At 42.8% G+C, this 22,989-nt stretch overlaps 1 protein-coding gene across 1 annotated transcript in view; it reads left to right on the top strand.

Annotated features, from left to right (window-relative positions):
* LOC126124773 (protein phosphatase PTC7 homolog) overlaps positions 1-22,147 on the top strand; it is a 104,075-nt gene extending 81,928 nt beyond the window's left edge. Inside the window, exons 4-5 of the mRNA XM_049915119.1 lie at positions 6,099-6,355; positions 21,405-22,147. Coding sequence (XP_049771076.1) covers positions 6,099-6,355; positions 21,405-21,454 — 307 coding nt within the window. The 3' untranslated portion in view covers positions 21,455-22,147. The remainder of the gene's footprint in view (positions 1-6,098; positions 6,356-21,404) is intronic.
* The last annotated feature ends 842 nt before the right edge of the window (positions 22,148-22,989 follow it).

Genomic DNA, 22,989 nt, shown 5'->3' with positions numbered 1-22,989 from the left:
CCTTCCATACAAGCCCTGTTAACAGCTGCCTGGTGTAAGCTGGTGCCCCACAACTGCGGTTTAGACAAAAACAGTATCTGGCTAATTACACGGTATGTCACTCAACTCTGTTCCATAACAACAGTTCAAACTGTTTGTGCATTGCCTAAAACTGGGTAGACAACTGGTATCTGACTTGATACACTACTGAAGGACCTCCAACAGCCTCCTTTATGTTCCTAGGGCTCCCTCTCGACACACCCCACTTGTACCCTGTCCTATGATACAAATAGACCTTTCTTGTTTCAAGCAGGAAGCTGATTCTACCCTTCTGACACTTGTTTTGTTCGATCCTCCACGATTATTCTAATTCAGTATGCATCTAAACGATGGATTGAAAGTCAATGACAAGATTCGTTATGCTTTTGCACACGCAGTAGGACATAAGCAGCACTCTCTGCCAGGTGCCTGCAGTGTATACACTGCAGAGTTGGTTGCCATATCTCAGGCTTTGTGGTATGTCAGATACCTGGCCACGACAATCTTTCCGATCTGTAGCAATTTCCTGAATTGCTTAAAAGGAATATCTCTGAGTTCTCAAAAATCTTTTGGTCGCTAACATCCGGGACCTGGTTGGCCTCTACATCCCTGGAAAGTCAGTGACCTTCATCTGGACACTGAGCCAAATATGCATTTCAAGAAATGAACTCGCCACCAATCTAGCCAAAGATGCAACTACAGGAGAACATCTTGACATCAGAATACTGAGCACAGATTTAAGATTACAACTTTGACACAGTAGTTTGAGGCTCTGGGAATTGGAATGGCAGGCTACTAGGAACCAAAACAAGTTAAGAGCAATTAAGACGTCTACTAAGGTGTGGCTTACATTTTCCAGGCCTCTCGGAAAGCTCCCATTGTGTCGCTTTGACTACACATCGGCCACGTGAGACTAAACACAGAAGTCCTTCTGTGTTGGTAGAATCCTGCTCATTGCAGTTGTGGTAGTCTACTGACAATAGCACATGCTCTTGTTGACTGCGCCCTGCTGGCCAAGCTATGGCACGTTCCCAGCTTGCCTACCTCTCTACCTCAGGTGCTTGCAGATGACAAGACAGCCACTACCCAAGTGTTGTATTTCCTGAGAGAGACAGCGGATTTTACACTAAACTATGTCTTCTCCCACTTTCAGTGTCAGGGGTGGTTGTGGGGGGAGAGCCTCACTCTGTGGTGGGTACCCCCCATGTGACTGCAGGCAACTCTATGCCCCCCCCCCCGGTCACTTTGTTTTGCCTTTAGGCCCTCTTGTGCATGATACTGCCTTGATTATCTCAATTTTCTTCTACCGATCGTATTACAACTATTGTCATGCACTTTTTTAAACTCTTTGACTTACTTATATAGTTGGAGCAGCCAAGTTCCAACTTCTTTTGCTTTTTAGCTTTTTACGTGTTCATCTCATGACATGGAGGGACTGATGACCCAGTAGTTTAGTCCCTTTTTAACACACCACCACCACCACCACAACCACATGTTAATATGAAAGAACAGCAAATGTTTGACTCGTGAATGATGATATACAGGTTTTTCATAACCCCCCACCCAGGGGGCTCGTCACTTTTTGGTGGGTTCATGCTGGCTACCATGGGGCCCCAGCCTTTGCAGCATCTTTCCCTTCCACACTGCATGTCTATCCTCTTGCTATTCTTTTTCTCCTCTCTTGGGGAACATATCTGGGGGTCCCTCTGTCAGGTGTTCATGAGGTATAATCACCTAATGCGGGTGCGAGCCCTTCACAGAAGGAGCATGCCATCAGAGACACTGGCAATCATGGGGGATTTTCTCACAATGAGAGAATAATCTAGACCCTTCCCGTTGCACCATGGTTCCTCATTGTCTCACATACTGAAGACGGTCAGTTCTTTGCCATGGTAAATCTGGTTATTATTCAGAAAGGTGTCGATGCAATTGCCGGCCCTGTTGTGAAATCCTGCTCTTGTTTATGGAATGGCACTTTGCTTTTGGAGACTAGTTTTGATTCTCAAGCACAGTGACTGACTGCCTCCTCACTTCTCCACGGCTACCCTGTTTGTGTCGAGGCCCATATAACTTTGAATTCTGCCCATGATGTTATTTACAGTTGGCTGTTCGACGGTCTAACCGAGGCCGAAAGCCAATCTTGCCTCTCTCCTTATGGTTCCATTGCCATCCACCAGGTAAAGAGAAAGGTAGATTTCTCCTTAGTACCCACTTGCACTCTTTCTCTCACCTTTGATATAGCGGTGCTTCCTTCAAAGATCAAAGCGGGCTATGAAATTATCACAGTCCAGCCATACATTCTGAACCCGATGCGCTGCTACCAGTATCATAGTTTCAACCGCACTAGAACGTCTTGTCGACACACAGCCAAATGTGTAAACTGTGGCAGGGTTGCGTAACCTGTGGTAGGGATGCGTGTGAAGACGATTGTCTGCCTCCTCCTCCCTGCTGTATCAACTGCAATGGCGGCCATGCTGCCTCCTCTCGGGATTGTCCCATGTATCTTGATGAGTGGGCTGTCAAAGAGATCCGGGTAAATGAAAAAGTGCCTTACCCAGTCGCTCTCAAGTTATTGGCTAGTCATGAACTCTGCATGCTCTGGTCCGGCACCTATAGTTCTGTTCTTGTTACCCCTCACTCCTTGAAGGACAGGGCCACGCTGACGTATGACGTCAGATTCAGCTCTGAGGTTGTGAAATCGCCCAGTGTCAAGGTAGCACTGTCATCCCCCCATGCAACTGTGCAAGAAGCCGAACTCTCTCGCCTCAAAAGGCGAAGCCACCAGCTACACAACTGGTAGGCTGGAAAGGATAGGAGGAGTACTCCCACAATGACTTCCTATGTCACTCCAGCCAACCACCACCAGTCTTCCTCTAACTGGAGAAGCTTGAAGTCCACCAAAGGCAAACGATCTTCTCCTTCAGACTCGAAGATCCTCTTCGATAGTGTCGCCACATGATATCTTAGCCTGGCTGGCCTCCATGTCGGTGGTGCACACCACCAACCTTTTTTTCGGCATTGGACTCCACAGACCAACTGCAGAAGCAAGCAGATGCTTCTGTGGACCTCATGGAGCAGGATCCTCCTGTTTCTGTGCCCTGTAGTAGTGGCTCTTCACAGGATGTCACTCGGCAGTCGCTGAGATGACATCCCTACATCTCTTCCTCTTCATTATCTTCCCTTTGAGGTTGGCATCCCATTTCATGGGGGCATCATACTGCTCATATGGGATGACAACCAGTCAGCCCATCTCCCCTTTTCAATCTGTTGCAGTTTGCCTTGTCCTTCCGCACCTGACTTTTTCCCTCTGTATCATTTATGTCCCTCCGTCATTCGATGTCACCAGGGGAGACTTCCTTCAGCTTATTGGGCAGATATCTCCCCCCATTTCTGCTACTCAGTGACTTTAATGTGCATCATCCCCTTTCTGGTTCTCCCAGAACCTGTGCTGTCAGAGATGCCTTCTTGCCTGATCTTCTTAATCAACTCAACCTCTTCTGCCTTAACACTGGAGCACCCACTTTCCTTTCTGACTCCTCACACACCTATTCCCATTTGGATGTCTCCTTCTGCACTGCCCAGCTTGCCCATCATCTTGTGTGGTCTGTTCTTTCTGATGCCTACTCTAGCGAACATTTCCCATGTGCTATCTGTTTGCTGATTCCTACCCCACCTCTGTGCACACCCAAATGGCAGCTCACTAAAGCTTGTATTACACTGTCAAATTTCTTTGTCGAAGATTTGATCGAAGATATGATCAAATATTTGTCAAATTTATTTGTCAAAGATCTTTGACATGGCGCAAAAAGGGGTATTACACTGTCATCATTTTTTTTCATCAAAGTTCATGATGGGTGACAACAACAACTTGTTATTAACCGCAGCAGTTGCATGTACCTCAATTGCACTGTGTGCACATGTGGAAGAGAGGCGGGGGAAAAAATGAAACATACCTTGGTGAACCCGTGTGTTTTACAACAAGACAATAAAAGCATTCAAAAAAACTTGTTATGTGAGCTTGTAGTGGAGGACATAAAGTTGTACATAAATTACTTAAGTATGGATGAGCATACATTACAGTATTTGCTCAGTGAAGTGTGTCCTCGTATCACAAAGCACAATACCCACTTAAGAACTGCTATATCTGCAGAAGACAGGCTTACTGTAACACCCAGTTTCCTTACTACAGGAGAGGTTTGGGTTAGGTTAGGTTAGGTCTTCAATCTTCTTAATCTAATTTTTTTTTTTTTATTCAGGGTGCCTCACATTGTAAAGTGCCTCATCAGCTTCATACATCTCTATTAATTTTGTAGTTTTCGAAACTGTTAAAAGCGATGCTAGCGCTCCATGTGGTAACACGTCACATTGCAGTGAACAGAAGACAAGCGACTTTTATGATCAAAACTACAGCAAGGCCCTAGATTTGATCAATTTGACAACAGACGAGATTTGACAAAGTGCCCTATTACACCATCAAACTACTTTGACATAAATATTTGACATATCAATTTTGACAAAGAAATTTGATAGTGTAATACTGGCCTAACGCTGACTGGCAGTTTTACTCCTCCCTGGCAACCTTCGAAGCACAAGATTTCCCCAGTTGTGATGACCAGCTGGAATATCTCACATACATTCTGCTTACTGCTGCGGAATATTCCATTCCTTGCACATCCTCTTTACCACATTATGTCCCAGTCCCTTGGTGGACAGAGGTGTGACGCAATGCAATTCGCGCACCTAGATTTGCTCTCCTCGTTTTTAACAGACATCCTAAACAGGCGTGTGCAAAGTGTAGTCATGTTCTTTGGGATAGCAGAAAAGCTAGCTTAATTTCATTCACTAGCTCTTTTAACAGTTTCACGCCTTCCTATGTTGTGTGGGCCATCTTCCATTGGCTCTCTGGGACTAAGGTCCATTCGCCAATTTCGGTCTTACAGGTAGTAGACTATTACGATGGACCCTGTTGCTATCTCCAACACCTTGGGCCACCATTTTGTGGAAGTTCTGAGCTCTCCCCACTGTCACCCTACCTTCTTCCATTGGAAACAAGCGAAGGAGGCTCGGGTGATACTGTTGTCTTCTCTGAATTGAGTGTGCTACAATGCCGCCTTTACTATGAGGGAGCTAGATCATGCTCTCAATGCATTCCGATCCTCCACCCCAGGGTCAGACACTGTCCGCATTCAGATGTTGCAGAACCTTTCTCTTGCAGGCAAGCACTTTCTGCTTAACACGGACAACCACATCTGGGCAGACGACACTTTTTCCGGGCTTTGGCATGAATCCACCGTTATACACATACCTAACCCCGGTATGGACAAAAAACCTTCCTTCTAGCTACTGCCTCATCTCTCTCACCAGTTGTGTTTGCAAGGTGGGGGAACGTATGATTCATGCCCGGCTAGTAAGGTGGCTTGTGTCGTGCAATCTACTAATGAATGCACAGTATGGATTTAGAGTGCAGCATTCTGCGGTTGATCATCTCGTTACTTTGTCCACCTATGACATGAATGGTTTTCTGCTGAAATCCCAGACAGTGGCCGTGTTTTTAGATTTGGAGAAGATTTAAGACACCTGCTGGAGAACTGGTATCCCTTGTACTCTTTAAAGGTGGGTTTCCATGGCAGACTGCCCTGTTTCCTACAGGAATTTTTAAAAGGCCAAGTTGTCAAGGTGTGTATGGGTTCTGCCTTGTTGGACACCTCGATCCAGGAAAACGGTGTGAATCGATAAGTGATAGTGAAGGATGACAGAGGAAGAAAATACTAGCAATTATTAGTTTTTAGTTTGCATTGGAGCTGAGCCTTCTTGGCAGATTGAAATTGTATGCCAAAAGTGTTTCAAGCCAGATAGCTGTGCCTGTTGCTGGCAAATGCTCTACCAACGGAACTATCCAGATGCAGTCCACAACTTACTACTATGAGAGTGGTTTGTGGTCAGTAGAGAATTTGTCCATGAAAGGCAAAGGTTCAGAGTTAGTATCCTATACTAGGACACAGTTTTAATCTGCCAGGATGTTTCAATTATTAATCATTCCAGTATTTTACAGTACTTATTACTCTCTCTTCTCCTTCCAGGCCTGAAGCTGCAGATACATCCAATTTTCCTGTTGAAGATGGTGATGTCATCCTATTGGCAACAGATGGTGTTTTTGACAATGTGCCTGACCAGTTACTGCTGGCAGAGTTGTGCAAGATCCAAGGAGAAAGTGACCCACTGAAGATTCAGGGTGTTGCAAATTCCATTGCTCTCATGGCCCGTGCGCTAGCATTTGATAGTAATTTCTTGTCACCATTTGCCCAGAATGCACGCCACAATGGTATTGAAGCAATTGGTAAGTTAAGTGTATTAGATGATGATTTTTGATATGCTTTTCTGTTGATACAACTACTCCTACACTGCAAATTTGAAAATTAGTTAATTAATTAACAATAGCATTTCACTCACCTTCAAGAACATGCATTCCATTTCCCTTTTTTTTTTTTTTTTTTTTTTTTAACAGAGGTATTGCTGCCATTATTTGCAGTCTGGGCTGTTGTTTAAGAAAGCAGAGGAGTTTAACTTTAATGCCTAAATTAGTTCTATAAACTGTACCTCAACTGCCTCATATCCAGAGCTCATAAATTTTTCCTGGAAATGAGCATCCACTTCAGCCAAACCTGTACTGACATTTATGCCCAATTAACTCACACACAAATAAAATTACCTGCAGTTTAATACTTCCACCTCCTCTTCATAACAGATTCTGTGATGTGGCTAGACTGAGTCCTTGTATCTTTTAATCACCAGTCCCAAAATATTCAGATAAGATTAGATCATCACGTGTCATATTGAAACAAGAAATGTCATTCTACAGTCTAAACTAGGTGACTGGCAGTGCTTGAAGGTGAAATGAGATTATTGGGTTAGATTATCATCATCATGATGTGAGAGCAAACATTTAGAACACCACCTGACATAAGTCATAAATATGTGTTGATATGGTCTTACACAAGAAAAAGAAAGTTTTACAGAGAATGCCAGATTATGAGGAAAAGACTTGAAATATCAGGAATTTTACTATAGCTGACTTGGAAATGTCTGTACTTACAGCAGTGCAGTGTTGGTTCATTAGGTGCTTCTGCATAGAAGACTGTAAAACTTGGTGATGCCACTAATGATGTGCATCTTACCATATCACTGAGATGGTGAAACAGTCTGAACTTTACAGGAATGGATACAGCAGGTTAAGAAATACAAAAGTCTGTAAATGGGTGGAAAGGATCAAAAACTGAAGACATAGTCTAAGTGACCAACAGCAGGCTTGAAGAAAAGTGTGCATTCAAACTAAGATTATGAAAGACCAGATTTTCTGCAGATTTACAAAGTCCCAATACTGTCCCATCTCGATTATGGCAGTCTCGCATATGGTTTGGCATTGCCCTCAGCATTGCAGTCACTGGACCTGATACTCCATTATGGACTCAGACGTGCAACAAGAGCCTTTTGAACTAGCCCCGTGAAGAGCCTACTCACGACTCAGGTGCCAGCAACAGCTACTGAGTTATGCCACACGCATTCGCAGCTCCTCTGATAGGCACACAAACAATTGTCCTTTTCCCTAGTAGGAAGCTCCACCTCCCATAACAGAGACCCAGAACTGGAGTCACAATTGCGGTTAGGCTGTAGTGTCTCTGCTCTGAACTCTACCTTCTCTCAGTGTCACATCTTGTCAGAGAGCAATCGCATACACCGCCATGACGTGTACCCTGACCTTGGATCTGTCTCGATTTATCCTTTGGCCTGAAAGATTCAGTTGACCCCATGGTGTTTGGCTGTTCTCAATGTATTTCTAGGATCAGAAATCGTGTACACCAATGGCTCAAAGATCGGTGGACAAACCGGCTATCCATTCACACATGCAAGGTGCAGTGAACTGTGCTCCTTGCCAAATGGATTCAGTGTCTTCACTGCTGAATTGGTAGTCATCAGACAAGCCCTAGCCATACTCGCTCTTGCACTGGCAAAGTGCTTCTTATCTGCATCGAGCCCCTGAGGAGAATTCAGGATATAGACAAGTGCTACCTTTGTCACTCATTAGTCACAGCTATCCAGGATCTTCTTTGTGACCTCCATCAAGTTGGATTGTTTGGAGCCCTGGATATGTTGGGATCTGAGGGATGAACATGCCAATCACTTGCCAAAGTTGGCTACCAGGATGCTGATTTTGGAAATAGGAATCCTAGAACTAGACTTCTGTTGACTCTATGCCGTCAATTGTTGGATGTCTGGAACTTGGAAAGGTTTGCCCTTGACTTCCCAAACTGAGAGCAATAAAGGAGGCCACAACCACATGGCAGCCTTTCCTCTGCACGTCTCACAGGGTATCTCCCGTCCTTTGTCAGCTGCACATTAACCACACTTGGTTTTCCCACTATCACATTTTCTGATGTGGGACCCACCTTACTGCCGATGTGGTGCCCACCTGACAGTGGCCCACATCCTGCTGGACTGCCCAAATTTGGCTGCTTTGTGGCAAACTCTTAACCTTCCTGATGCACTGCCTCTGGTGCTGGCAGGCGATGCCAAAGCGACTGACCTGGTTTTACGTTTCTCCCATTGTGGTGATTTCTGCTCATCTCTGTGAGGTGGGGCACTTTGGCCTCATTGACTGCCTGAAGGCTTGAACCACCTGCTCTGGCTCAAGGTTTCCATGGTGGCCCTTCTTCAGCAGTCTGTCCTAGCCCCTACCCATCGCACCTTTTTATTTTGCTTGTCCTTTTATGTTCGCCATTTCTTTAATGTTTTATCTTTTCTAAAATTCAATCATCTCATCTATGCTGCCCGTTATCGTGGGGTAATGGATGGTGAGGTGGTACTGGTCAGATGCAGAGGGTGTCTCTCCCACCACATACCGTGCTCTGGGGTGCTCCAACTGCATTCTGTGCAGAGTGACTCTCCCACCTTACCCCCCCCCCCCCCTCTCTCTCTCTCTCTCTCTCTCTCTCTCTCTCCCCCTCCCTCCCTCCCCCCCCCCTCCCTCCTACTTCTCTCTGATTTTATCTCTCTCGTATTGTATCCTGCTTACAGTTGGGCTTCCCAGGATTTGCCTTTTGTATGCTTCTTTTGAGGGTTATTCCTGGTTTGACACATAAAGGATGAATGGACAAATGATATCGCTGTTTGGTCCCTTTAACTCCAACAACCAATGAACCAAAGATCAGATAAATCGGTGGCTCTGCACAAACAGATGCCATTGTTGATGAAACTGCTGCAGAATTATGAATCTACTTTTGGCAAAGTAGTTAGCCAATAAGGATCAAGGTGGGTGTTAAACAATCACAGTTGTACTAAAAAGATAACATTTTGGAAGCACTTGAAATGACTGTGCTTGTGAAAGAGGTGTTTTACCAATCACATTATGGCAGGAAAGTGCTCTTTAGTACATTGTGGTATAGTCCGTGGAATGAAAGGACCAATCTGCTCCAGTCAAAAGACAAACAAAGACACTGTTTCTACTGGAAAGTTAAGCTAATGGTCTACAGCGAGGTACTTCCAGGAGAAGACACTAATCTGTGAATAGTGCTTGCCAGTGTGACATGAGATGGCAGTCTCCAGGTAACTTCCAGATCAAAATGCCAGGGACTTCCCTAACAAAGAATACTGCTCCTCCATGACAAGAAATACCCACATTCATACAGCTGAACTTACTGAGAATAAACTATGTTTGCAGAAATTTAAAGGGTTGCAACAGCCATCATATGACATGAGCATGGTGGCATCATATTTTTCACTTGTTTAGATTCTTGAAAGAACATTTTTTGGGTCAGACATTTTGCTTACGACCTACAAAACAAGTGGACTAACATTATAGCAAAGCGATGTACCTACGTCAAAAATAATGCAACAATTCCTGTAAATATCAGAGAAGGTATTATAATGTCTGTTATTTCATGGCTTCCTCTTGAAAGTCTCACTCCTATCAGAAACAGTGTCCAAATGATTATACTAAATGGAATGAATACTTTTTGTCTTGAATTCCTCTCCAACTGATAATACGGTTTCTCAGTATGACCAGTACTGCTGAAAACACAGATACAATGAACTGCTTGATGAATAGCATTAGTCAAAATGTCCAGTTCTGTTGCTTCAAATGCTTAATTAAGACTCTTTCCTAAAGCTTTGTATTTGTATTTGGTTTTCTTTAATGACATAATCCTTCTCTAGGATTCTGTCAAGAGGTCTAGCTGTTTTAAATCTAGAAAATGTGGAGGAAATATGTTATTCTTGATATTCCTAGTGCCTTGCAATGCTGTTATAAAGATTTGGTATGTGCTATTTTACAGACTATAAAATGAGCTTTTTTCTTCAAAAAATTGCCTCCAAAATTCAGGTGCATCTTATACTCAAAATTAATATAAAATGTCCAGTGTTTGATTTAAAATTACTGCCAGTCTTAAAAATGGCCATATATTTGATGCTGTGGGAAACATCTGTCTATCTGGCAACACTGGATTCAACTGGCAGCACCAGTGCACCAATGCAATGACATGAGTTGAAGGGATTCACAAGCTTGCTAATGCCGTCTATCTCCTGCCCCACCATCACAAACCCAGAACACTGTGTAGCCATTGCAGTCTGTGGTGCTAGTGAACTGAATTGAAAGTAATTTGTGTTATCAATAATAGTACAATATTTTTGTTAGTAGCTATTTTTGTAATGGAAAAAAATAAAATGTATTCATGACACAGGCTATGAATTGAAAGTAATAGCATATGCAGAAGAAATGGCAACAGAGCAGCATTTTGGCCCTCCACCAACAGAAAAAAATCGTTCGCAATTGGCAGGTTACTAAAGAAGAACTGAAAAAAAGAGGATGACTGAATGCAAAATGGCCAAAACTAGAAGATAACGTATTGAAATTGATTCAAGGACACCATCAAAATGGCATTGGAATTGATACAAAAACGATTCAAACACATGCTCGTAAGCTAGAGCTACAGTGGAACTTAACAGACTTTAAATATGGAGTTGTTTGGTGCTACAGGTTTATGAAGCGTCATGGACTTAGCATGCAAACTAAAACCAAAATATTATATTTTCATCTCTTTATTATTCAACACTGAAAGAAAACCCATTTGGAACTAAGCCAAATAGTGAGTATGGATGAAACTTCTGACAGTTGATGGGCTGAGTAACAAAACTGTTTCCATGAAAGGTGCTAAAACTATAAAAACAAGTGAACATGAAAAAATGCACTGGACTGTTGTCCACTAAATGTACTCGAGTGATAATTCTCAAGTGCAAACAGTGCCAAAATCTGAAATACTATCAGGTGGTGGTGTTCACGTACATGACAAGGGTTGGATGGACGAGGCTGTTATGAAATTATGAATTTAACAGTGTGTGGGAGAGAAGGAAAGGCGCTTTATTGAAAGAGTTCGCTTCTTGTGCTAGATCAGTTTAATAGTGATTTGAAAAAACTGCTTAAAACTTAAGGTGTGTTTTACAGTCTGTAGTGTCTTAATGTCTGTGAAATACAGTGTGTCTCAATAGTAGTGTGCCATTCTGTTGGAAGGACAATTGCTCATTGTTATTGTGGTATTGCCCAGATCATTTCATTGTGAGGTTCTTGGAAAGAGAGAAGGGAGAGAAAAATAAAAATGGGAAGCAAGGTTTAAAATCATGGAATGAAGAAATTAAAACAACTTTAAAAGAGTAGCAGCAAACATACAACCCCATGGTAGGGAACAGGTCAACACACAACAGAACTGAACCAAAACACTGACAAGAAAATTGCAGAGAGATAGCTGGGAGATATACATTGCTAGCATTGAAAATGAAATATAGTGAAACCCATCTTTTGCACTTGTTAAGGGATCATTTAAAAACTGAGTAAATCAGGGATAATATAATTGATAGGAAATTACTTTTTAAGAACATTTCATGCCTTTGGTCTCTCATAAGTTTTTCATTTGATTAACGCATATGTAGTTCATACTTTTGTAGCAAAAAATCCAGAATTATAGTTCCCATGCAATTTCTTGAAATATACAATTAATATTCAATTAATGACACATACATCCATCTTGTGTCTAAAAATTTCGGTGAATGGTGTCGTATCTGAACGGCAACTTGGCACATGTGTGCGTGCATGCGCATTGGTCTTCAGAGACTTGAGGAGAATCAATACATGGTGTGCACTGCATGTGTCTGGCTGTGTAAACAGACTGTGACCAGTTGAATGTGGTCAGTGTGAGAGGAAGTGTCACAGTGCAATGGAGCAACATGTAAACATAAAGTTCAGTTACAAATTGGGGAAGACTGCAACACACACACATGGAATGTTGATGCAGATGTACGGGAGGGTAGCCATGAGCAGAAGAATTGTCTACGAATGGTTTAAACAGTTCTGTGAAGGGAAGGAAACAACTAAGGATGAGCCACATACAGGTCTGCCATTGACAAGCAGAACCCCAGAAAATATAGAGAAAGTGCGACAAATGCTGGCACAAGATCAGCGACGGACTCTGAGATTGATTGTGGAGGAATTGGGCATAAGCAAGGTCACGATACACATCGTCCACGATGATTTTGGTAAGCGGAAGATGTGCTCCCGATTTGTGCTGCACAAGCTCGCAGACAAGGAGAAAGCAAAACGGATGGAAACTGCTGGTGATTTCACTTCCATGTGCATTGATGCAATTGCCGGCGCTATGAAATCTTGCTCTTGTCTGCGGAATGGCACTTTGCATTTGGAAACTACTTCTGATTCTCAAATACAACTACTGCTTGTTGATTTGCTTCTTCACAGCTATCCTGTTTGTGTTGAGGCTCATAAAACTCTGAATTCTTCCAATGGTGTTATTTACTCTAGGCTGCTTGACAGTCTGACTGAGGCCAAAATCCAAACATACTTCTCTGATCAGGGGGTCATTGCCATCCATCTGTTGAAGGTAGATTCCTCCGTAGTGCCCAAACGCACCCTTTTTCTCACCTTTCAGAGTGTGGTGCTGCCATCAAAGATCAAAGCAGGCTATCAAGTTACCACAGTCAGACTGTACATTCTGACCCCGATGCACTGCTACCAGTGTCATCGTTTCAATGTTTTATTGACACCTGGCCAACGTGTAACCTGTGGTAGTGATGCACATGAGGGCGATTGTCAGCCTCCTTCTCCCCTATGTATCAACTTCAATCCCCTATGTATCAACTTCAATGGTGACAATGCCGCCTCCACTAGAGATTGTCCCATGTATCTTGACAAGAGGGATGTCCAGGAGATCGGATAAAAGAAAAAAGTTCCTTACCCAGACGTTTGCAAGTTATTGGCTAGTTGCAAACCCTGCATTCTACTGTTTGGCACTTACAGTACTGTTTGTGCTGTGTCTCACTCCATGACGGATGTGGCCATGCAGTCATGCGACCTCAAGTTCAGCTCTGAGGTTGTGAAATCACCCATTGTGAAGGTACCATCACTGTCCCCTCGTCCAGCTGTGCAACAAGCCATTAATTTCTCTTCTCAATGGGTGAAGTCACCCGCTACACAACTGGCAGGCCAGAAAGGACAGAAGGAACACTCCTGTGAAGACTTCCTACTTCCCTTCAGCCAACCAGCGTCTGAGTATTCCTCTGCCAAGTGGAAATGCTCCAAGAAGGCAAACAGTCTTCTCCTTTGCTGACTTGGAAGATCCTCTCTGACGGTGTCACCATGTGATACACAGGGTGTCACAAAAAGGTACAGCCAAACTTTCAGGAAACATTCCTCACAAACAAATAAAGAAAAGATGTTATGTGGACATGTGTCTGGAAACGCTTAATTTCCATGTTAGAGCTCATTTTAGTTTCGTCAGTATGTACTGTACTTCCTCAATTCACCACCAGTTGGCCCAATTGAAGGAAGGTAATGTTGACTTCGGTGCTTGTGTTGACATGAGACTCATTGCTCTGCATTACTAGCATCAAGCACATCAGTACGTAGCATCAACAGGTTAGTGTTCATCACGAACGTGGTTTTGCAGTCAGTGCAATGTTTATAAATGCGGAGTTGGCAGATGCCCATTTGATGTATGGATTAGCACAGGGCAATAACCGTGGCACGGTATGTTTGTATCCAGACAGATTTCCAGAATGAAGGTGTCCCGACAGGAAGACGTTCAGAGCAATTGATTGGCGTCTTAGGGAGCACGGAACATTCCAGCCTATGACTCGCCACTGGGGAAGACCTAGAACGACGAGGACACCTGCAATGGACGAGGCAATTCTTCTTGCAGTTGACGATAACCCTAATGTCAGCATCAGAGAAGTTGCTGCTGTACAAGGTAACGTTGACCACGTCACTGTATGGAGAATGCTACGGGAGAACGAGTTGTTTCCGTACCATGTACAGCGTGTGCAGGCACTATCAGCAGCTGATTGGCCTCCACGGGTACACTTCTGCGAATGGCTCATCCAACAATGTGTCAATCCTCATTTCAGTGCAAATGTTCTCTTTACAGGTGAGGCTTCATTCCAATGTGATCAAATTGTAAATTTTCACAATCAACATGTGTGGGCTGATGAGAATCCGCACACAATTGTGCAATCATGTCATCAACACAGATTTTCTGTGAACGTTTGGGCAGGCATTGTTGGTGATGTCTTGATTGGGCCCCATGTTCTTCCACCTATGCTCAATGGAGCACGTTATCATGATTTCGTACAGGATACTCTACCTGTGTTGCTAGAACATGTGCCTTTACGAGTACGACGCAACATGTGGTTCATGCACGATGGAGCTCCTGCACATTTCAGTCGAAGTGTTCGTACGCTTCTCAACAACATATTCGGTGACCGACGGATTGGTAGAGGCGGACCAATTCCATGGCTTCCACGCTCTCCTGACCTCAACCCTCTTGACTTTCATTTATGGAGGCATTTGAAAGCTCTTGTCTACGCAACCCCGGTACCAAACATAGTCTCTTCGTGCTCGTATTGTGGACGGCTGTGATACAATATGCCATTCTCCAGGGCTGCATCAGCGCATCAGGGATTCCATGCGACAGAGGGTGGATGCATGTATCCTCGCTAACGGAGGACATTTTGAACATTTCCTGTAACAATCTGTTTGAAGTCACGCTGGTACGTTCTGTTCCTGTGTTTCCATTCTATGATTAATGTGACTTGAAGAGAAGTAATAAAATGAGCTCTAACATGGAAAGTAAGCGTTTCCGGACACATGTCCACATAACAAATTTTCTTTCTCTGTGTGTGAGGAATGTTTCCTGGAAGTTTGGCCATACCTTTTTGTAACACCCTGTATTCACCCAGCCGGCCTCAGTGTTGCTCGAGTGCACTACCAACCATTTTTCTGTGTTTTTCCTCCTCGTGACTCTCCTCCAATGGAACGTTTACAGCCTTCGATCCAACAAAGAGGATTTATGGCTGCTTTTAGAATTGCAGCATCCCCTTGTACTCTGCCTTCAGGAAACAAAATTGCGTCCTCATGATCACTTTGAGCTTTTGCATTTCTTCCTGGTCCGTTTTGACCTCCCCCTGAGGTCAGCATTCCATCTCGTGGGGGAGCCGTGCTGCTAATACGGGATGATGTTCATAGTCAACAGTGAACCCATCTCCCTGACTACGCATCTTAAAGCTGTCTCAGTTTGCCTCTTCCTCAGTCATTTTCCCTTTGTACCATTTATATCCCTACATCATTCAATGTCACCAGGCCAGACTTCCTCCAGCTTATTAAGCAGATACCTCCCCCATTTCTGCTACTCGGTGGCTTTAATGACCATCCCTTTTGGGGTTCTTCCAGAACCTGTTGGAGAGATGCCCTCTTGGCTGACCTTCTTAATCAACTGAACCTCTTCTGCCTGAACACAGGAGCACCCATGTTTCTTTCCAACTCTTCACACACCTATTCCCATTTGGATCTATCTTTCTGCACTGCCTAACATGTCCATCATCTAGAGTGGTCCATTCTTTCTGACACTTACTCGAGTGACCATTTCTCATGTGCTATCCATTTGCTGACACACATCCCAACTGTGTGCGCACCCAAATGGCAGCTTACTAAGGCCGACTGGCATCTTTACTTCTCTCTGGCAACCTTTGACAAACACGATATCCAAAGTTTTGATGACCAGGTGCATTATCTTACAAAGCTTATAATTACCATTGCATTGCAGAACGTTCCATTCTCTGCACTTCCTCTTTACCATGCTGTGTCCTGATCCCTTGGTGGATTGAGGCATGCCGCAACACAATTCGCATGTGAAGATGTGCTCTCCACGTATTTAATCACAATCCTACAATTGCAAACTGCATTCATTATAAAAAGATGTGTGAATAGTGTCGTCGCATATTTCGGGATAGCAAAAAAGCTAGCTGGATTTCATTCACTAGTTCTTTTAACAGTTCCATTCCCTCCTCTGTCGTTGGTCAGCCTCCAAAAGCCCTGCAGGACCAAGACTCATTCCCCAGTTTCCAGCCTGACAGTAGCGGACGATGTCATCGTGGACCCTTTTGCTATCTCCAACACCTTGGGCTGCCTCCAGAAACGAGTGGAGGAGGCTCGGGCGATATCCTTCTCTTCTCAGAATCGTGATTGCTACAGTGTCGCCTTTATTATGAGGGAGCTGCAGCATGCTCTCACTTCATGGCAATCCTCTGCCCCAGGCCAGATGCTGTGTTCAGAGCGCACATTTCAAAGACACTGGCGTGAAGCCACTGTCATACCCATACCTAAGCCTGGTGAGGAATACCACCTTCCTTATAGCTACTGCCCCACCTCTCTCACCAGCTCTATTTGCAAGGTTATGTAACATATGATTCATGCCCAGGTGGTATGGTGGCTCGAGTCTCGCACTTTACTAACCACTGCACAGTGTGGATTTTGAGAGTGCCATTCTGCTGTTGACCATCACGTCACTTTGTCCATTGTCCACCCATATCGTGAATGGTTTCCTCTGGACATCCCAGACTGTGGCCATGTTTTGTGATTTGGAGAAAGCCTAGGACACCTGCTGGAGGACTGGTATCCTCTGTTCAATTTACACATGTGGCTGCCTGCACCATTTCCTTGAGGAATTTTTAACAGACAGAGTTTTCCAGGTCCGTGTGAGTTCTGCCTAGTCAGGCACATTCATCCAGGAAAACAATGTGGCTCAGGGTTCTGTCCTGAGTGGCGTACTCTTTGCTGTCGCCATTAACCATATAATGGTCTGTCTTCCACTAGGCATCTCCGGCTCCCTTTTTGTTAACAATTTTGCCATCTGTTGCAGTTCTCCACATACTTGTCTCATTGAATGGTGTCTTCAGCAATGTCTAGATTGTCTTTACTCATGGAGCATCCACAATGGCTTTTGTTTTTCCACTGACAAAACTGTTTGTACGAATTTCTGGCGGCACAGTTGGTTCCTTCCACCATCTTTACATCTTGGGCCTGTTGCTCTTCCGTTTGCTGAAACTATGAAATTACTGGGCATTAAGCTTGATAGGAAAAACTCTTGGTCCTCCCACGTGTCTTTCTTGGCAGCTCCCTGTACGTGATCCCTCAATGTCCTGTGTGTCCTCAATGGTATTTCATGGGACGCAGATTGAACCACTCCCCTCCATTTTTACTTGTCCCTTGTTCGTTTGAAACTACATTATGGGTGCTTTGTTTATGCGTCTGCGTGCCCATCCCTCTTATGATGTCTCAATACTATCTGCCATTGTGGCATCTGTTTGGTCACTGGCACTGTTTACACTAGCCTGATCGAGAGTCTGTATGCAGAAGCTGCTGAACTACTGCTGTCCTACCACTGTGACTTTCTCCTCAGAGGTATGCATGCGGTTTGTCAGCCATGCATGGCCACCCGTGCTATGCCTCCTTCTTTGATGACATCTTTGATCACCAGTGTGGGGCACATCCCTCTTCCGTTACCTCCTGGAGTTCTCTTTTTGGCTCTTGCTCCAGCAGCTTAACTTTTCACTCCCTGCAACTTTCCTGGTGGGTGTGAACCCTTCACCACCTTGGCGTCATGTGGCGACCCTTGTTCTCCTTGGCCTTCATTTCCTTCCTAAGGACACAACTCCAGCCTTGCTCTATCACTTTCAGTTTCGCATGGAACTTCACGACAGTACCTTTGTGTACACCGATGGCTCTCAGACTGACTGTGGTGTTGAGTGCGCCTTAGTCATTGGTGCAGAATTTTCAAGCATTGGCTTCTGTCACCAACTCCTACAGCAGAGCTCTTCACCCTGTATCAGGCCACGCAGTACATCTGGCGACACAGTTTTTTCAGTTGTCATATGCTCAAACTCCCTCAGCGCACTTCAAAGACTCTGCGCTGTAGACTGGTCATCCCCTAGTGCAATGGGTCCAGGAAAACAGTCACTTGCTCACTCTTGGTGGAGCCACTGTGCTGTTTATGTGGGTTTCTGGTCATGTCGGTCCAACAGGAAACAAGACTGCTGACCCTGCTGCAAACGCTGCAGTCCTTGTACCTTAGCCCACTGGTTCTTATATTCCCTCCGATGATCTCTGTGTTGCCATCTGTCAGGAGGCAGCGTCACTTTACCATCACCACTGGTCCTCCCTTCATGGGAATAAGCTTCATGTTATTAAGTCTCACCCAGCGGCTTGGATGGCCTCCTCTTGGCCCGCTCACCACATGGAGGTCATTTTAACTAGATTGCATATTGGGCACTGCCTTTTGAGCCATCATTTGTTAAGTGGCACTTCCCCACCACTTTTTACACATCGCACCCAAGTTTTAACTGTCTGCCATTTCCTGATGGAATCCCCACTTAAGCTTCCTGTCTGAGTTATCGGCCATTTTAGCAAAGGACATGCAGGCTGTTGACTGTGTTTTACTTTTCATCCATCCTAGCAATATGGCTAAGGCCATTCAAATTTTAGTCTGTACCTCCGTTTCTTTATGGTGTATTTTATAGACCTTTCTCCATGTCCCTGTTTTTAGCTGTCTTCTCCTACATTGATTGGGATTGAGATGTAGTCATTTTTTAACTCCTCTCTGTCCACGTGTTCGATAGTTTTGACATGGGCGTATATGACTCTGGTTGTTTTTGCTCCCAAAAAAAAAAAAAAATAAATAAATAAATAAATAAATAAATAAATTCCATAGCTGACCAGGATTCATTGGTTCTGAACGCCATTGTCACAGGATGTGACACCTGGTGCTATCAGTTCGATCCAGAATAAAAATGGTAATCGATGTCATGGTGTTCACCATCCTCTCCGCAACCTAAGAAAGCTGTCTGCAAAAATCCAAGGTGAAAACACTGTTGATCACCTTCTTTGAAAATAACTGCATCATCCACAAGGAAGTTATTCCTGCAAATCAAACCATTAATGCTGCATTTTACCGGTTTGTTTTGAACAGATTGCTACAGCATATCCAGCAGGTTTGGCCATAGTTGCACAAGACTGGAAAATGGATGCTAGTCCACAACAATGCACCCTGCACACTGTATGAGTCGTGTGCGCCAATACATGGTGCAGAAGATGGTAACTGTTCTTGAACATCCTCCGTACTCCCCTGATCTGGCTCCTGCAGGCTTCTTCCTGTTTGCCTACTTGAAGGTGGCCATGAAAGGTGAACATTGTGTGGACGTGAATGCCATCAAAGATCATGTGACAGCCATTCTGTGATTGATTCCACAGGAGGCCTTTGCTGATAGTTTCCAGAAGCTGAACGAGCACTGTCAAAAGTGTGTTGTACCACGTGGAAACTATTTTGAAGGGCAATAAAGAACATTTGTTTGTATCTTATGTTTTTTTTTTTTGCTGTCCGATAGCATTCACCAAAATTTTTACACATACCATGTATATTAAGCTTGATATGTGACATGTACATATATAGAACTTAATATGGAGCAGAATGTGCAGTTAAATCTTAGCTCCGTTGTCAGGTCCCAGCTCAACCAAGCACCAAAAGTATGGATGATTGAGATTGTATTTAAATGTCACTGCTTCTTGTTTCACTCACAGCTATTTAAGCTGTACTTTTAGATTGTAATCTAACCACCAACTTGGAAATTGTTACATGTTCCGAAAAAAAACCTCACTCAAAACACCAGTTTATAATGCCTCCCTGTAAATTAAAGTTACTGCACTTTTAGTGAAGTAATACACCAATTATTCCCATGTTGTTTTTGCAAGAGGCTCTTGCTCTTGTTTATTGTTGATAGCCTCCTTCCGTTCGGTTTAATATTGAAGTTAAGCCCAGTTCAATACTTTGTTCAGTAACTTAACTATGAACAATGCTAAACAAAAATTAAGTTTTTTAGGCTGCCAGTCTTAGGAGACAAAGCACTTGTGGCATAAATTGTTCTAATTTAATACTTTGATTGATTCAGATCTATGGAGCCCAGGGCTCAAGAAACTTTACAGGGTGATGGATAAAAAGTTCTCAATAAACTTGCAGCATCTAATTTGGATAAAATGCCAAGTTTTTTTACGTAACAGGCGCAACATATTTTTCAAAATTCCTGTACTTCAGGTGATACTGATGTTAAGCACAGTGATCAACAATAGTCCTTACAGACTAAGTCATGTAACTGTTGCTTCTCTCACAAGAATATTATAAATCCATAGCATTCTCAGCTTGAGATTATATTTTAATAGATCACAGCATTTCTTTTAATTTTCCTGTGTCGTTCATCTTGGAGTCAAGGTACTCCTTGTCCAAATTAGTCCTAGCTCTGTAAATTAGACTGTTCAGCGTAGTTGTCTTCTGAGCTGAATAGTGACAGCTGCAAGTTTCCATTGTCATTGAAATCACCATTCATTTTCAGATATAATAATAGCAATTATCTTCACAGTTAGAATGACATTTAAGATTAGTTTACTTTCTTGAACCAGTCACATGACATGTGATGCACAGTGTGCAGCAGTGTTTTAATTTTGACATCCAAATACTGCATAGTGACTGTATTATTAAGAATTAAATAATGGATAGGCAGATTTGCCATCAATTATTCTATCAAAGACTAACCTAGCCATGGTCATTCCAGGTGATTACTTAGTACATAATTTCACTAGTCTTAAATTGAAGGTGATCATTTGAAACATCGGAGCCATTTAGGTTTTCACCTTGGTGACATTGTGGGAATGGAAGGGGAGGAAGTTATGTACACTGTACTGTGTGTGTGTTTAAAGCATAAGTTGTAATTCTTTTTTTATGTAACTGTTGATGACTTACATACATGTAATACAAGAGTGTTTTATAGGTTTCCTTGGTAAAAGAGCTATTAATTATTTCTGTCCATAAACTGCATTATACAATATACAATATAAATCTCTTTCACTATATTTTATATGATTCTGTTCTGTATATTTGTTTTTCCTTCTGAATGTGATTGGTAACAGTTAAGCTATTTCTGAATTACATATGTAATTGTCTTATTTTCAGGTGGGAAGCCAGATGATATAACAGTGCTCTTGGCAACAGTTACTATATGAACTAATATCATTTAGGAGCGTGGTGTCCACTGCACTGAAACATTTTGTCTTGTGCATTCAGACACATTAGGCATGTTATGTAGAAGTGTCTCATTGTCATGTTACAGTGTAGAAGTAAGTAGAAGTGGCATTAGATCATTGAAGTGCTGATTGCGAGAGGTGTTGAATTCTGACACAGATGAGTGGGTACTTCATATCTGATGTGTAGAATACTTGCTGACTGCTCTTTTGCAGAGACTGACAGTGGGTCCAGAGTAATGAGTAAAACTGATGCTCTTTAATGGAAAGCTTCCTAGCAGTGCCTGTTGCATTGTTTGTACTGTGTAGGGAGTGCATGTTACATTAATTTTTGTCATCTTTCATTTTTATATTTATACCCCTGCATGGTTACATATTAAAGACATTTTTGTGAAGACATCATTTATTATGCCTTTATGTGTCAGCTGTAATGTCTGCAGATTCAGCTAAGATACATCAGTGCTTCACACTGTGATAGATTAAAAATTGTTATTCCTTTCCTGGAACTTTCCTTGAGACTGAATGGTATCATATTCAATGAAATATGTTATGCTGCAGCTTCAATGAGCTACAGAAGTGATTTAAGTGGAAAATAAAACACAAGAAGTGATGTAAATGACAGAAAATGCAATTATGTAACAAACTGTGAAACAGTTAATAAAATAATTATAAACATGTCATGTACAATTTTTTTTGTACAAAGATTATGAACACCTGCAATTCAAAAATTGTCTTTGCATTAATAATATGCTGTAAACTTATGATCTACATGCAATTGCCTATATCTTAAGTTATTATTTGTCATAGTTTTCTTCAAAATGTTTAGTTACATTGAAATTTTTATTGCTTTACATTTTTCCTGGTGTTACATATTTTCCTCTTACTTCTCCTCCTCTTCTGCCTGTTTCATGTGTTTAGTTTCTGCTGCCAGGAATTTAAGCCAAGATAAAAATTGCTAGTAGAGAGCTGTCACATTGCGAAATACCTTTGGTCCATTTGAACAAGGACAGCCAAAGCCGTTGTCAATAATAGTGTCCTTTCAGGATTACAGTCAGAGTAGTCATTATTTTGAAATAATTTAATTATGAAATTACATTTCTTATGACATTTGTAGCTACTGAGTTTCACTATATACAACAAAATAAATAGCGTATCCTGTCATGGCCATGACTACTCTAGGTGAAGCCTGATACTATGCCATTAAGAACTTCCCTAATAGCTTTGTATGCCTTTGCAAATATTCAGTCACCCTTTTCATATAACTGAATTTGTTAAGAAATGTATAAATGTAATCTAGCAACCTCCTCCTCGACTCTTCCCTGGAATCTGCCAGACAATGTTTTCTTAGGGGGATTGGTGTATAAGTAGTCCCATATTTGATTTATTTGCATTTAGATATACAAGCTGTTAATCAGTGTGTGAAATACAGGCAGAACCTTCTTGCTGCCTGACATCACATCCTACTATACAGGCAGTCATGTATAACTCCAGGCAGACACTACACAGCAGATGATTCT

Source organism: Schistocerca cancellata, unplaced genomic scaffold (assembly GCF_023864275.1).
Source record: "Schistocerca cancellata isolate TAMUIC-IGC-003103 unplaced genomic scaffold, iqSchCanc2.1 HiC_scaffold_426, whole genome shotgun sequence".
Lineage (NCBI taxonomy): Eukaryota > Metazoa > Arthropoda > Insecta > Orthoptera > Acrididae > Schistocerca > Schistocerca cancellata.
The sequence above is the reverse complement of the archived record's forward strand: the minus strand, read 5'-3'. Positions and strand labels throughout refer to the sequence as shown.